General features: G+C 36.0%; 1 protein-coding gene across 3 annotated transcripts; it reads left to right on the top strand.

Annotated features, from left to right (window-relative positions):
* The first annotated feature begins 76 nt into the window (after positions 1–76).
* LOC106159269 (ATP-binding cassette sub-family F member 2) lies at positions 77–10,405 on the top strand. 3 transcript variants are annotated; one of them, XM_013535492.2, is made up of 15 exons: positions 77–204; positions 1,058–1,255; positions 1,570–1,785; positions 2,146–2,334; positions 2,748–2,875; positions 3,142–3,284; positions 4,030–4,132; positions 4,529–4,624; positions 5,134–5,253; positions 5,533–5,622; positions 5,924–6,034; positions 6,657–6,719; positions 7,102–7,230; positions 7,688–7,891; positions 8,177–10,405. In XM_013535492.2, the coding sequence occupies exons 2-15, from the start codon at positions 1,072–1,074 to the stop codon at positions 8,294–8,296; spliced, it is 1,896 nt and encodes a 631-aa protein (XP_013390946.1). In that variant the 5' UTR covers positions 77–204; positions 1,058–1,071; the 3' UTR covers positions 8,297–10,405. The 3 variants fall into 3 exon arrangements, with proteins under 3 accessions (XP_013390946.1, XP_013390945.1, XP_013390947.1); XM_013535491.2 differs by having other exon boundaries at positions 85–216; XM_013535493.3 differs by lacking the exon at positions 77–204 and adding an exon at positions 553–706.
* The last annotated feature ends 6,527 nt before the right edge of the window (positions 10,406–16,932 follow it).

Genomic DNA, 16,932 nt, shown 5'->3' with positions numbered 1-16,932 from the left:
GACATTTAGAGTCTTTTTTTTAAAACAAAACGATAAAGAATGACAAGTTGCTGTGCTAGTTTCTACCAATGTACCATTTGTATAAATTTACTGCAGCTAGATGCTAATCGGGTGATTCCGCCCACAACGGAAATTTCCATATGTGGTCATCCAATATTCGCCATAGTCAAAGCACATGTAAAGACATTTGGCGGAATAAGTAAGGTGAGAAGGAAGGTACGTTTTGTTACTCAAAATCATACTGGATGTATAATTTAAGATTTGTTATGAATCCTTTATAATATTTAGAACTTTACTTAGTTTTGTATTTAGTATTTACTGTAATCTAAATGGGTAAATTAGCCTTGACAACTAGGGTCGTTTTCGCCTGTAAAATCACCTCAATGGCTATTCAGAATGACGTATGGAGACGTATTTTATCGGCCGGACACGATTTTTTTTATAACAGAAGAGTTATCAGACTACATCTTGTTGATTGTTGACATTAAACATACAACAATTATATTGAGGTGTGGTATTTGAATGACAGGTAGAATTATAAAAAGTGAAACGCCGGTGCGTTTTTGAGAGTTCATTGTTGGGAGGTTGGCAAATGGCATTGTTGAGCTCTTTCGGTGTGGGTTTTCTTTTTGTATGGTTATCACCGGATGTATAGACGAGGTCTGAGTTACAACATCTTTTCTCGACTTGTTGTTTTTGGTATCAGGTAAAGTAGACGTAGTGACCAGCAGCATTTGGGATTTCACCCAGTTGTCTCTTTTGTATTTCACAGATGATATGGTCTAGTGATTCACTGAAAAGGATAGGCATGATATATTTGCTATATTCTTAAAGAATAGTTAACAGCTGCATGAGATGAACTGAGGCTTATTTATGTGATAGACCAAAAATTATCAGACTGAGCAGTACAATTTAAACATTTCTTTGAATTGTCATATGGTACCTCTGTCAGATTCTATACTATCAATTAAAGAAACTGTTTGACTGTCATACAGGCCAGATATATTTTATTCAAATTATTAATTGTTTTTTGTCTGATTTTCAATTTTTGATTCAGATTAAGAACTAAACATGCCTTCTGATGCCAAAAAGAAGCGTGACGCAAAGAAGAAAGAGGCAGCAAAGCAGAGAGGACAGAAAAAGCCTACAAAGACAGAAAATGGAGTTGCTGAAGAAAATGTTGTTGAGGAAAATGGAATTCCAAAACAGAATGGAGCAGGGGAAGCCAGTGGAGAGGCTAAACAGAATGGAACAGGTGAGATCATCTCAAGTCTCTTGGTTTCAGTCCCTAATCTCTTCTTGTGTTTCATGGTCTGTTCATAGTTGCGTAATATCCTGTTTTTAGATCATATGTACCACTGTTCAGGATTGTTAGAAATTATTTTTTCACCTGTCTAGTCTGACCATACTATATTATAACTTGATAATTATGTTTAAGAATGGCATTTTATCAGAATTATCACCTCTGAGATGCTGTTTTGAAAAATATTTTGTTATTTATTTGAAGGACTTGTATATCTGATGATATACCCTATCGACAAATAAACTCAGTAATTCTCTCCTCAACAGATGTTGTTGATGCCAATCTGGCTGCCGAGTTCGATGGCCTTGACCTTGCTGCCAAATTTCGAGCATGCACGGGTGTGTTAGCGTCACATCCTGACAGCAGGGACATTAAGCTAGATCAGCTGACCATTACATTTCACGGAGCAGAAATACTCACTGATACAAGTGCAGAGTTCAACTGTGGGCGACGGTATGGCCTGATTGGGCTAAATGGGTGTGGTGAGTTCAGTTTGATTTTCGGTTGGAAAATATTTGGATGAGGAAGGATGGCAGACAATAAAGTCTTACTGGTACATAGATAACAGTATAACAATATAGTTTCGAAAGTTGTTCAAACTGTTAGCCATTTTATGGGGTGAATTATTATAAAGTATTATTATAATTTTGGACATTTGATACTGTTTACTTTCAAGCAGTATCTTGAACATGTTTCATACAATTTCTAAAATGGAAGGTTTTGCAAATTTAACTACAGTTTAACTTTTATTCAGAGTCTTTATCTCTCATCTCTCATCAGAAAAGATATTAAGTGCCCGTAAAATGTCATCATTGATGTATATATTTCCCTCATCTTTCCAGGAAAGTCCACATTATTATCAGTCCTGGGCAACAGAGAGGTTCCTATACCAGACCACATAGATATATTTCATTTACGGCGAGAAATGCCACCCAGCGATAAAACTGCCTTGGAGGTAGTCATGGAGGTTGACGAGGAAAGGATACGGCTTGAGAAAGAGGCTGAGGATTTGTCCCATCGAGGGGATGATGGTAATTGTTTTGTTTTTTTTTTTCAAGTGATTCTGGTTTTTACGATTGACTTATTATATTATACACAGCCTGCTGATCTGTTTCATCAAAGATACAAAATTAAAAAAGAAAAAAAACTTTACTTTTTTATTTCAAAATAAGTAGCATACCTTTTTACTTCAAAATAAGTAACAGGAAGAGTGTGTTTTTCTTGCTTCCACTCTGTTAATGCACACTAATTGATCTCCTGCACTTTAACAAACTAGGCTTGAATATTTTACTGAAATAATAATGGTGAAAAATGCCTTTTTGTCGTAAATGTGTGTATTATTATTTTTTTTTTCAAACTTTATAGGCAACAACAGATATTGAACATATGATTTTTTAAAAACTTTTTTCTCTTGACTAAGTTCCTTTTATTGTTTATTTTCCAGACCTCATTCATGAAAGGCTAATGGAGGTTTATGACCGTCTGGATGACTTGGATGCTAACAAGGCTGAGGCAAAAGCGGCAAATATTTTGCGTGGTTTGGGCTTCACACAGGGGATGCAACATACTGCGGTACCTCTTCATTTTTTTTTTTCTAAAATACCTTTAAAGAACATTTTGCTGGTAATATCTGGAAAAGATTACTAAGTTTGAAAAAAGGCAAATGGGGTTTTATGTCAGAAAGAACATTTTTGGGAGTAACTAAAAATGATGCTGTGGAAAAAATGGAATACTGGTGGAGGTAAGATGTTTAAAGTATATAAATGATAATTGTGTTCTGATAATACTCCTAATATCAACATTTATAAACATAAACATATAAACATTCTCTCACTTAGGTGAAGAACTTCTCTGGTGGCTGGAGAATGCGTCTGTCACTGGCGAGGGCTTTGTTCATCAAACCAGCCTTGCTACTTCTTGACGAGCCCACCAACCACTTAGACTTGGACGCTTGCGTGTGGCTGGAATCTGAGCTTAAAAAGTAAGACTTTTTAAAGGGGTTTTCCAGTCCGGGTTAACAATTTCCAGTGGCCTTATAGTAATTAAAATTATCAAAAGTTCTCAGATAGATAATTGATTTGTATCCTGAAAGGTCAAATTTCCAGAATATAAATGCAACTCTACAGAATTTTACCCTTTACGTTAAACATGCACACAAGTGATACACCTTTATGTTTTACTTGTCACTGTTTATTCATCTGATGGTTGATTCTCAGTTATGATACAAAAGTTGTTGATGGCACACTGTATAAAAGGGGATACAATTTGTTTCTCAAATTTGTTTGAACAGAACATGATTGGATAGAAAATGAAAAAAAAGAATTACATTTGAATGGAAAATAGATGAATTTTTTTTTCAATAATTGGTTTGGCTTGATAACTTCATTCAGTTAAAAAGATCATGACTGTGTGTTCAATTTCGATAAAAAAATTAAATGAAGGTCTCCCCAAACTTTTGGGAAATCCTGATGTTTACATGTTGCATATAGGGCTGTTGGCCTTCTGCGCTTGTATTTCTTGATAATTTTTAAAGGTCCACTTTTTTTCTATGCAATGTTGTGTAAAAGAAAATGAATTGTTATTACTTGCTCAGAAATGTGCAAAACCCAAACTGTAAATAGTCTGCCTGACATCACCAGACAAACCAGATCAATGGTAAGCTCCCCCCTCCCTTCCTCTCCCATCCAGGGTACATTAATATAGGATGAAAATAACTTGTCTTTCAGTTATTCTCGGATGCTGGTGATGATCTCACACTCACAAGATTTCCTGAACAATGTGTGCACCAATATCATCCACATGCAGAAGAAGAAGCTAAAATACTACGGAGTAAGTTGTCAAAGAAGGATTTTTACTCTGTATTTTGTTTTTCTTTTATCCACACAGTTTTTGTCTATCCTCAATTTAAGACTTTCATTCTGAAATTAAGAAAAATTGCAAATTATTTGCTACAGGCAGAAACAGTGAAAAAAAAAAAATCAGTATTATAGATAGCCATATAGATGATGGCTATTACCTGTAGCAAATTCATAAGTGCACACATAGATGTATGTTATGTGTACTGTGAAGTGCAGCTCAGCAATAAAACTGCCTATGGAATTAAGTCGAGAGTCTTATGCAATGGAATAAAACCAATTTGCAGAATAAGACTTCAAGTCAGCTCCAGGTGTTGGTATTTCCCAAAAAATCTAGAGTTACTATGTGTTGCTCTTGTTTTGTTTCCAGGGTAACTACGATTCCTTCATGCAGACCAGGTACGAGTTGGAGGAGAACCAGATGAAGCAGTATCGTTGGGAGCAGGATCAGATTGCTCATATGAAGGTAGGGGCAGCTCATTCTTTGCTGCGTGTGTGTGTGTTTGCGTGCGTGCTTGTGAAGAGACTAGATCATGTTCAGATTTGTACACAGTAAACATTGAATGAAAATTTAATGGATAAGACTTGAGCATTATTTTGCTGATTTAAATGTTTCTCAGTTCTGTTTAGACGGCAGGTATAAGTATTTCCATTGGTTCAAGGTTTTAGGATTTTCATTCTTCATTTTGATTGTTTTTTTCATATGGTCTAAATGGGGTTAGAAATTGTAAGATGAGTTTTCAGAATTATCAATTTTTACAACCTACACCCATGTATTTCAGACTAAGTTTTACTAGCCTGTCTTATGAAAAGGTCAAGATTGTCAACACACTTAGAGTAGATTTGTCTGTTTGAATGTTCTAGTATGATAAGAAAGAAACAGTTGCTGTGGGGACTTCCTGTCCTTGATCTACATACAGTATATGTCCTTTGTGCCATTCAATGATATTAACTGAGCTATGATTTACCCCCCAGAACTACATAGCCAGGTTTGGTCACGGCAGTGCCAAGCTGGCCAGGCAAGCTCAGAGCAAGGAGAAAACTCTCAAGAAGATGGTTGATGGTGGCCTGACAGAGAAAGTTACCAGGGACAAGGTAAGGAAATAGTGTAACGTGTGTGTGTGTGTGTTAGTAAATGGTCAACGAAGGTATGAAAACGTGGGTGAACACACACATACACACATGCTTGGCTGATATACATTTCTTAATTGACACATGTACACTCATGTACAGACAGACAGATAGTAAAAACTTGAAAAATATTTTTCCTTGGATCAGTCAAGGAAAAGTAATTTCTTTGGGCAATCTTGAGGTGAAATTTTAATTAAGCCGTTTCCCTTCGTCTTTTGTAATATGAATCACTTTGTTTTCCAGACGCTGAGTTTTTATTTCCCAGAATGTGGTAACATACCTCCTCCTGTGATCATGGTACAACATGTTAACTTTAGATACAAGGATGACAAGGTATTTATACACAACACATCTTTTGTCATTAGCGATGACAATCTACTCATATCTGCAGCGTGTGCATTTTGTGATTTTTTCAAAAGGTCCATTTTCATTGCTGTATTACACAATCTGTACTATGCAATGATGTGTAGAGTGCATGCTGACATTTTTACTATTTTACTAAAGTTCAAAACTGGAATTAATCATTGACCAAGAGTGCAGCCAGTCTTAGAAGTGCCATGATCAAGTGTAATGAATTTATTATCTAAATACATGATGTGCTATATTAATTTATTGATTTATTTCCCTTATTCAGCCTTGGATCTACAAAAACCTAGACTTTGGCGTAGACTTGGACACTAGGCTGGCTCTAGTGGGGCCAAACGGAGCAGGGAAATCCACACTACTCAAGCTTATAGCAGGAGAGGTGAGACTAGTAGATATAGTTTACACAGAAGTTTTTAATTTTTAAATCTCTTCTTAAAATGCAATGCAATGTAAATTATTACTGTCAGTGACTATAGTGACATTGCATACCCATCTTAAATAAAGGCTGGTCACTGTTGATTCTTCTGATGGTTAATTCTCAGTGATGATACAACAGTTGTTGATGGCACATGATTCAATAGAAAATGAAAAAAAAAATGCTTACATTTGAATGGAAAATAGACGAATATTCTCTCTCTCTCTCTCTCTTTTTTTTGTTTTTGTAATAATAAGTTTGGCTTGATAACTTTCTGTCAAAAAGATCATGGCTGTTTGTTTAATTTCATCAAAAAGATAAAATAAGATCTGTGTGGCATAGTCTGAAGAATGATGACAATTTGCGGCCGAGGTCCAGTACTGTGGTCACTCCCTGGTCAGTACGGTCATCCTTTGGCCATACTGGACTGGTTGTAGTGTCAGTACGATGATTATACCTGAAGCGATCTTAACCAAATCTGACTTCAGACCTTGAGATTTAGAGGCATTTTTTTGAAAAAAAAAAAAAAAAGAGCAGTCACTGTGATGATATTATTCTAACTGTTTAAAAATTTCTCTTCTCCTAGCTTTTCCCAACAGATGGTATTATACGAAGGCATTCTCATCTTAAGATAGGAAGATATCACCAGGTAAGTGCATGCAGAATTTACTGGTAGCACATGGGGCATGTAGCATGCTGTATTGTATGTAATGTGGACATGGTGACTGAAGAATGATGACAAAAAAGGCCGAGGTTTAGGGTCATGGTCAGTCCTGGTGGTTATCACCGGTTGATTAACATGACTCCATGATCGAAACTTCGAAGCGATTTTATGTTGCTGACTTCAGGAGTTTACCAGCAAATTTGCTTTATTTGTAACAAACTACATAACAGAACACTTGGTTTAATATGAGATTCTAAAAATTATTGTAGTAACTGTAATAGTTTTATGTTTGAGTTTGTCACTTTTCTCCCTCCCCTTAAAATTGTTTTGTGTATTAGATTAAATCAAAAATGACTTTTTGCTTCAGCATTTACACGAACAACTCGACCTTACCATGTCTGCATTGAAGTGGATGATGAAGTGTTATCCAGATATCAAAGATGTAGAAGAGATGAGGAAGATCATTGGACGATATGGGTTAACTGGACAACAACAGGTTAGTGAGAAAGACATATGGTTCAGCTTTTGGTGATGATTATCTCTTACTCTCTGTCATAGGTTTGCTCATTACCATTTTGCAGTTTCCACTATCAATCTGTTGCAAGTTTACCAATCATTGATGAGACTATTCCAACTGACAGCAGATTTGTGACTTTTTGGAAGCCAAAAATTTCATTTTTGAGATCCATGCAGGGCCCCCCCCCCATGGACCCCACACCATATCTTCAGACTTTCCCACCAAATGGCTGTCTCATCCTTGAGCAATACATAAACAATTGTGTGCTGTCCAAAGTTTGGGTATTTCCAAAATAAAAATAAAAAATAGATAAATGACAGAAGTTTATAATTTTTTTTCCTTACTCGGTACACAACTCTTAAACCCACTAAATCAAATAATATTCCGACTCCTACAATTTCTCTACAGAGACTTATTTCGACCATTTCTCTCACAGGTCTGCCCCATGAGGAACCTCTCAGATGGACAGAAGAGGCGGGTGGTGTTTGCATGGTTGGCATGGCAGGCGCCTCACCTGCTTCTCATGGACGAACCTACCAACCACCTGGATATCGAGACCATTGACGCCCTCGCAGATGCTATTAATGACTTCTCTGGAGGCATGGTGCTAGTCAGCCACGACTTCAGGCTTATTTCTCAGGTATGACCTTTTTAATATCATTTTCACTTCCACTGGTATTCACAATTTCATAAAATGAGTAAAATTTGGAATGAGTATCGAAAAAAAAAAGTAATAGGAGAGCATTTACGAACTCTTTACAGTAGTGTCCATGGGCTTTTGAAAATTAAGTTTTAAAGTAGTGAAGATGTTGAAATTGAAGATAAGGGAAGGCCAAGTAACAGAGGAACAGTTATTTGCTGTGTTGTCTTTATCTCATTCAGTGGGAGTTGAATGTCACACTGATACATGTTGTATGTATTCTAGGTTGCGGAAGAGATTTGGGTTTGTGAAAAAGAGACTGTCACCAAGTGGGAAGGAGATATATTCTCATACAAGGAATATCTAGCGAAAAAAGTTGCAAAAGAAAATGCGAAGAGGACTTGAAGGGATTTATTGCTTAATCTTATGCCTTGGAGGATGAATATTTAACATGCGATGTTTAATTAAAACAATTCTTTACAGCTGGTAATTTTTCTGGTTTTTCCTCTCCTGGGTCACAAATCATAACTAAATCATGTTTGGTATGTGTTGATACACTTTCTGTAATATATTTTACATTTTTTCTAAACGCTGCAGGGATATTTAACTTTATTCACATAATATGGCTGAAAATTAAAGCCTTCTTTGTCATATGGTTTGTTTGTAAAGAGAATTTTTGGGCCCCCAAAAATGTTATCTTACTAACTGACTAAAAATTACGCTAAATTAAGCTAAAACTGCAGACTATATTTTAAGCCCTATTGCTTGTATGTTCTGCTTGATTGTCTATGTTTGAAGACAATTAAAATTATGCATTTAACCCTAGCAAGTGAATTGTTAGTGCTCAGCAGGGATGCTGCTTTCAAAACCAGGAAAATCATCAGCTGTACTGTAATGATGCCAGTATATTTTTAGGGTTCTCGTATGCTCTTTTAAAAAAGAGTAATGATCTCAATAAAAATGCTATGGAATTATGACTTTCATTGGCTCATTATTGATGATGAAACATTTAGGATTTTTTGGGAAAAAAAAAGGTACAGCTTGTTTTTATGATATTTAACTTACAGTTTATTTATAAGTTTATATCGTATTGACCTTGTGCAAGAAGTACATAAGACTGGAGCATTGTAGTGGTTATTTATTTCTAATGTTAATCTCTGATATTCAGAGTTTCCTGATAGCAAAGATGGCTTCTTTTTGACAACTGTGGGAATGGTTTTCAAACACAAATTGAAACTAAGATCTAGTTTGATGATTTTGCCATCTTGAAACCAATGTCACTGTAACACTTAATGTTAGTGTATTATCCAATTATAACTCTAGAAAGCTAACAACAACAAAAAAGAATACATATCTTTCATAAATACTCCTTGGGTTTATTACTCATCAATACTGTATTATTATACTAGCAGACTGCATACAATATTTGATTGCCAATATGTTTCTCAGATTTTGACTGATCAATCATCTCTAAGGGCCCCTTTATACTGGACGGCGTCCTTTCTGCGTCCAGCAGCACGGCCCCATTTGAGAGTTAAAAAATTATAATATTTTACCTGCCGACAACTGGCCGATCATTGAGCGTTCTTCTGATACAAAATCAGTGCTCGTACTTCCTTATTAAGACCACAGCGATGCCAAATTTCATGGTCGCAGAGAGGACGCAGAAAGGACGCCGTCCAGTGTAAAGGGGGTATAACTTATTGCAACCGCATAAAGTTACAGCCATAGAATTCTGGCCATTTTTATGCTTGCAATGTATTACAGCAGTGGGTGTTTTGAGACACTTGGAAGTCAACATGGGAACTTAATTGGTTTATATGGCATGTTGCATATGCCTATGGGGTTTATACTACAACATATATTCAGTCTCGTTTAGTTATCTACAGGAGATTTCTCTACATGAAAAAGTGAACTCTTTCTGGGTTGTAAAGGTGTTTTTCCATCTTTTTGTCATGTTTTCAGTCCACTTTTAGGACTTGGATATATCTATGTCTTCAACTTTTCTCAATATCAACATTCTATGATGACACTTTATTGTGTCAGTGTAAAATTTTTTGAAGCAAATGGCAAGATTTAATTGAATTTAAGTGGTAAAAAGAGAAAAGGGATACTTGAAAATTGCTGAACATTTAAAATAAAAGTTACTGAAAGGGGAGATAATAGATTCTTGAACACTATGGTTCATAAGGAAGAAATGAGGCTATTTGTGGATGACTGGAATCTTATTTATTATAATTGCAGTCCACCTACTAAGTTGAATACTATTTATTATTCAAACAGCAACTCTTTAACGTCACAAAAAAATTTAATCAGTATAGTGTTGCATAACACTACTTAATAGATAACAAAGTGCTGAGCAAGGGCTCGCAGGAGTTGATATATTTAACTTCAGTGAAATAAAATTGCTTAAAAGTAACTTTATTCGTGATAATGTAACTGTGGTCACTGACAGACTTTGTAGTCAAAATATATTTGGTTTCTGTGAAGAAATAAATATTCAGCATATCCAAATTGCTTTTGTAATATTTCCCCCCATTTAACTGGAGTTCAAATATTTGGTGCTTTCTAAGCGCATGTCATTAAGAGCTCTGATACACAATTTCATCACCCCATCCCAAACGGAAGAATCCAATGTGTGAAAAATCATGAAGTTAATACCCTTGCTCAAGTTTCTCGTTGGTGTGCTGATGGAAGAAAAAAGTTTCTAAACCTTGTTTATGTTGCAATTGGGAAGCATTCAGATAGACACATTGTACTAGTTGGGTCGGTCTAACTCTGTGGGGGCTCTTTCTAAGTGCAACTGACTTAACTGAATGACACCACCTCCAGTAGATCAGGGTAATTGCATTTGGGTTATTCACCTTCTAGCTGCTCGAGGAATGTCAGGCAATTAAACTGATTGCAGTTAGCATGAATCCCCCCCCTCCCAGAGTTGGACCAACCCAACTAGTACAATAGGTCTATCTGAATAGGATCTTGGAGCTAAAGACTTGTTGAAACAGGTTGATAATTACCAGAAAGTGCAGGACGATGCCAGGAAAAGGCACCCCCTGGATTCAGAAGGCCTCTGCAACCCCCCCCCCCCCCCCCCCCAATCTACTATCAGCATATCTCTGCCTTCTCACTTCCTATAAACCACAGAAGTATGCTGACATATTAGCCAGTTTCTAGGAAACTGAAATTCAGAGGAGGAGGAGGGCACAAGATTTTGATTGCTCCTTCAAAGCTTAAAAATATAACTAAATCCAAGCATACAAAACAGGAAAGTTTTTTATTATTATCATTTTCATTCAAGAAAGAACTGTATAAATTGATCGAATTCACAATTAGCCATGACAGGTTGACTGTAACTACTTACTAAAAGAACGTATATTACAAGAGCCAAAGTTAACATTACAGAAATACAAGGATATCTTTAGCCCATACATAATGTACAGGTTCTAATTCCTAAATGGAATGGTATTAGAGCGGTATCTATGTAACATTCTCCAAAGACCTGATTGGCAATTACTGTAATTTCTCACCCAATTTGAACAAAATTAATTATTAGTCTTCTCCAGAATATTTTGTTAAATATTACAAAAAAGAAAAAAAATTCCTCAAAGTTCTATAAAGCACGTCCAGTTTTTACCCTAGTGTTTCTGTAGGAGTGACCTCAAATAATGATGTAAAAAAAGGAATAAGGTGTCAGATATTTAACAGTAATGACCATACTTATTTAAGACCCCATTCCCATAGATATTTAGATCGATCTATCCCCCCTGGGGAGTCTCACTAGATTGGTGTCAGCTTAACAGGCTTACACGTCTGTCCCGCCTACTAAAAGCTGTAAGGGGGTAATTAACTATGGTGCGCGCTTGGCTGACAGCAATTTAGCATGAACTCCCAAGGAGTTAGGTCGATCCAGATGGATCGATCTAAGTGTCTGGGAATGCAGTCTAAGAGACCATACCGAGACCCTTTTGTATTATTTTCAGAGTGAACCATCTCCGAGGGGATTCTTCCTTAATTGCAATTAACTTGGGTGACTTAGATGTCTGTCACGCTTGCCGAGGCTGATAAGGGGTAACTTAATTACTATCGTTTAGCAGCTTTAGTGGGCGTTCTAGACATCTAAGCCGCCTGCGCTGAAAGTAATTTAGCGAGGGACCCTGTGGAGAAGGACCGATCCTGTTAGACTGAACTAGGGATGGGAACCCAGTCTAAATGTTGGCATATTCTGTTACATTTGATGTCTTTGGGGCTTATATGATGCTACATTTGTAGAGTCACTTGCTTGACTCACACCAAGTGGCAAGAAAATGATGAATAAACTTCATCCACTTACAGGACTTCAACAATGAAGTTAAGAAAAAGAACTACCTATTGGCTACTTTGTGCTTTGTATGAAACTCAAACATTTAATGCCTTTGTGACATAAAAGGCCTGTTTAACAATAACCAGTTATCTGATTAGCTTACTCAATTGGGAGTAAAAATGAGGAGTCCAAATGCATACATAGAAGAGTGGATGTCACAAGGGAGATGTATGGCTACATACATAACTTGACTTTATACATGGGAGATATTAAAGCTAAAAAATAAAACAGTTCCACTCCTGCCTGGTAGATCCACTTTGCACTGTAATCCAGCCTTCCTGACAACAACTTGACATCTTGGTAATAGAAATCACTGGTTTTGACTTTCTATTCTCTTCCTGATCTGAACATTATGCATACTAATCTTGCAATTTGCTAATATACAATCCATTCAATCCTAAAGCAGTTTGATTTTTCACAAGCAGTGGGAAAAAAGTGTATTTAACAGGTTCTGATTTCAGCTGGCAATCATTTAGTCATTTGGCCAACTAAACATAAACTCCTTGAGAGTGTGCATCTGGGTACTCTATCAGATTTAATTGCATAATGCAATGAAACCTAATCTCCAACTATTTAATTCAGGTTAGTACAGAGATGATTGACACTGACTTCTGCCAAGTTTTCCTCTCAGCTAACTTTATCCATAGATAAAGTTAGCTGAGAGGCCCAAAGCAGGAAACTGTGTCAGAAACTCAAACCAGGTAACTCTATCTACAGATAGAGTTACCTCAGACGCATTTTTAAAGGAATTAAAGCCATTACACTTTGACTATCCATGGGTTGGTTCCAGTGTTCAAACTCAAAAAATAAACATTATCTCTGAAATATCTTGAAGTATCATAGTCTTTATTTTGAAGGGCCCAAAATAAAAATTTAACCTCTGTATAATTATATATGGTACTTGGTATTTTCAACTAATGAATGGCACAGTAATGCCAATTGTAAATGAAATATATTAATTACTTAATTCTTTCAACTTGTAAAAAAATATTAATTATGAAATTTTCATTTAAAAAGATCTTCTACATTTACTGGGGGGGGGGGGGGGCAGCTTTTCAATTACAAGGGTACTACAGTGTACTGTTGTATTTATGCTAGAATTAAAAATCAAGTAACCTAAGTCTTAGGTCAAATATGGCAGAATACACACTTGAGATGAAACTGCTACTCAAGTAAGTGGTTGTTTATTACATAGATAAAATTACTGTAGTGTGATTTCCTTGTGTGTTCTGACATTTCTGACCAGTGACTTAATTAGGTAACTCAACTTGGTTTTGAATCTGGCCCAAATTAAACTGCCTATAAAATTTGCAGCTCAAAATGGCTGATCATGTCTAAAGCCTTACTTTTCCAAAATAAATCGACTCAATGCAACAAGAACATTATACTATTCCTCTTTGCTGAGAGTGTGCTGAAGATCAAGGATTAAAGTATGTAGGTCAGGAATTTGTCCGAGGAATTTCACTGGCATTTGCATTACACAAGATATCAATTACATATGGCTGAGAAAATAACAGACTTGTTGTATGTTAGGTGTTAACACAGCTTTAATAGGACAAGTGATAGTGATTAATTTACATAAACTTTTTATTACTTGTAGCATCTCATTTTCAATTGCCATTCACTCTTATACCATATAATAATTAAAACATGTTTTTTATACTTTTATTAGGTTTGTTTGAGTGTTTTATATAATACTGGGATACAAACATTTTTGTGTATTTCATACTATTTTACTACAGTGTGGTGTGCTTATCAGTAATGGGTTTCAACAATAATGAAACCTGTGATATTATTATTATAAAATATGATTCTTAAAATAGACTAGGCATATCTAAATCTAAATAATTAATATTGTAGGCTAATTTCTTTTAACATAATGAGATACTAATAAGGAGCCTTCAAAAATAACTACAAATAGAATAATAACATGGCAAAAATGGAGATACGAATGAAAGAAAATTGCAGCACAAAAGTAGGTTGTTTATTAAGCAGATTACTGCAGTGTGATTTTCTCAAATATGTACCACCATTTTACAATGATTTAGGGGTTAGGTGGCTTAACCATGGAAATATAACAGGAGGGGTGAAAGCTCTGTCACCCGGGGACCCACTGTGCAACTGACAGCTTTAGAATAACCAGTGTGTCGCTGATGTCACTTGGGAGGGGAACAATAGATTTTTTAATTTTGGGAAAATAAACTTGTGAACAGAACACAAAAACAAGGGAAAAATCAAAGTTCAGATATATCACCTTTAGCAATGGGAATTCCAGTAAGCACATTTAATAAAGTAAAAAAAAACTTCTATAATAAACTGTAAGATAAAGTTGCAGGAGCAGGAATCTTTGTTGCAGTTAGTAATCATATCATAGTTTCTACCTTTACAATCTAGATGATTAAATTTCTTGATAATGTGTGCTACCCATTAATCCAAGACAGTTTACATTATATCTCCTCCTAATTACTGTACCTATATTCCCCACGGCTTGTGTACTGAACAACAGTACTAAAATCTTTATTTGTTACCTTTGCAAGTACTATCAGGTTCTGTTAATTTCCAAATGTACTTTTGTGTTTTATACAGAACATGGTGCAGAATTATCTCTTAATGTCGTTCATTTTGGTAAATATTTTCACCCAAATTATGAATTACCGCTTCTAACGTTTCAGGTATGCTGTCAATCTGTGTGAATGTGATGGATCGAGCTTTTTTGTATTTTTCATATTTTTTATCATATTTTATTATTATTAATTTGTATGAACATTGTATGAGAACAAAATTTGAAGAAAAATCAGTGCAACGTTTGCTTGCTTTCCGTTGTGGAGTCCACCAAAGAATGAACATGTCCATTCCCTCTGTTCCCTAGACACAGGCCACTAGTTCCCTACCCAAGGCCACATACAGTCTATGGGAACAGTGATTCCATTTTATCATTGGTTCATTCCCCTTGTGGCCTGGTACAAGGTCACAAGGGAACAGTCTATGGATACATGATTACATTAGTATGCACTCTTCTTTTGGTAAAGCTCCGAGATTTCTTAAGTGTTTGCTGCCTTTAGCTCTGGTAAGGGGGTTGCATCCTGGAACCTTAATCTTTAGTATACAGTGTATGGGCTGCATATCGTATGTTATCAGAAAATAAATTATGTTCACATTCTTGGGTTATATTTGTACTGGGACACCCTGCATGTACCATAGGTAATTTAAGATGAATCAAGTTTTCCTCAGGAGGAGTAATCAGTGAGCTCAGAGGCCTCTGGCATTGCTGAGGATGCTTATATTAGGATTATATGCTGATTAATTGGTTAAGGTCAACTGACATCAGATGATTCCCCATGGGTTGCTTATTGGAGGCCAGAATACAAAATATTCTTAGCCTGGGTCCTAGCTGGAGGTGCCCAAGACAATTTCAACTGGCATCAAGTCTGAGGCAAAGCTATCACAGCCATCTAGCTAAATTACTGCCACAAAATCAGTTAACTTACAAAAGTGTCTCACATTTTTCTTACCAAGTGATACTAATTTTCCCCTGTGAAAAGATCACAATGAGAGAGAGAGAGAGAGAGAGAGGGATTGCTAGTTCATTTTGCATCATAAATGGTCTAAAATTAATCTCAGTTTGATGCATTGAACAACCAGGCACAGGGCTCTTAATTTTGCGGGTATGCCTTATATTCTATGGGTTTGTTGTTCAGAGGATCCGAAAATATGAAAATTGTAGGAGTCAAGTTAAAAAATCGACTGCTGTTCTGAGGATTCTATATTACAATAGTTAGAGGACCCGGTATTCCTTATGAATTTTAGTCCCAAGTTCCGCTGTTTTGAAAGAAAACATAGCTGCACTTAAACTGTTTTAACTATCTAATTACGCATTTACTGATTATTTGTGTAGGATCTGGTTTTAGGATCTCCCTGTGTTTGGTGTGAGGGGCATTTTAATAGAAGTGTATTTTATTTTCGACTTCAGCTGAGCATATTTTGCAGATACTTTGTTCAGGGGATATTGATTTTAGTTTTCGGTATTTGCCTCTTTGGATTGCTAATTTGTGTGCCCCTGTCCTAAATTTTACCAAATTTTGCATTTCATGTTTTGGTATAGGTGCTAGCTGTTGTGGGGCCGCTGTTGTGTATGCTTTCCTTTCATAATTTGTTTTAAATAATCAATATGTACGTAGTATGCTATATGCTCACTCTGTTTCTTTGAGAAACAAAAAGGTATAGTGACTTTCCAGTGCATGTTTTACTTCTGCTTTCGAGGGAGTATTAGTTGATGTTTTGATTAGATTTTGAGTAATGTATTGAATTTTGCTTGACCAATTTTTTACCTGTGTGTCATGTTTTGTTTCGTATGCATACATTGTTTTTGCCATGCGCTGCTTTGGCATTTCAGAAAATCTTTGCCAATAGGATGTAGCATGACCACTTATGTCATGTGTAATTGGGAATCTGCCTAGTTCTGCTTTAGCTGCTACATTACTGGCATTGCGTCTTATGCTAAAATGTATTTGCAATAGTTATTTCGTACTACTTCGAATGGCAAAATATTCATGTATTTAAGGTTTTTTTGGCTGTTATATTTGATTGATGGTCCCCAGATTTCGCATCTGTACATCAGTATGGGTTTTATAAAAGGGCATCGGAGAGTTTTAAATGTGTCTGGGTCATATTGTTGGTGGTG

Source organism: Lingula anatina, chromosome 5, assembly GCF_051362555.1.
Source record: "Lingula anatina isolate TDL-2025a chromosome 5, LinAna3.0, whole genome shotgun sequence".
NCBI classification, from domain to species: Eukaryota; Metazoa; Brachiopoda; class Lingulata; order Lingulida; family Lingulidae; genus Lingula; species Lingula anatina.
The sequence above is the reverse complement of the archived record's forward strand: the minus strand, read 5'-3'. Positions and strand labels throughout refer to the sequence as shown.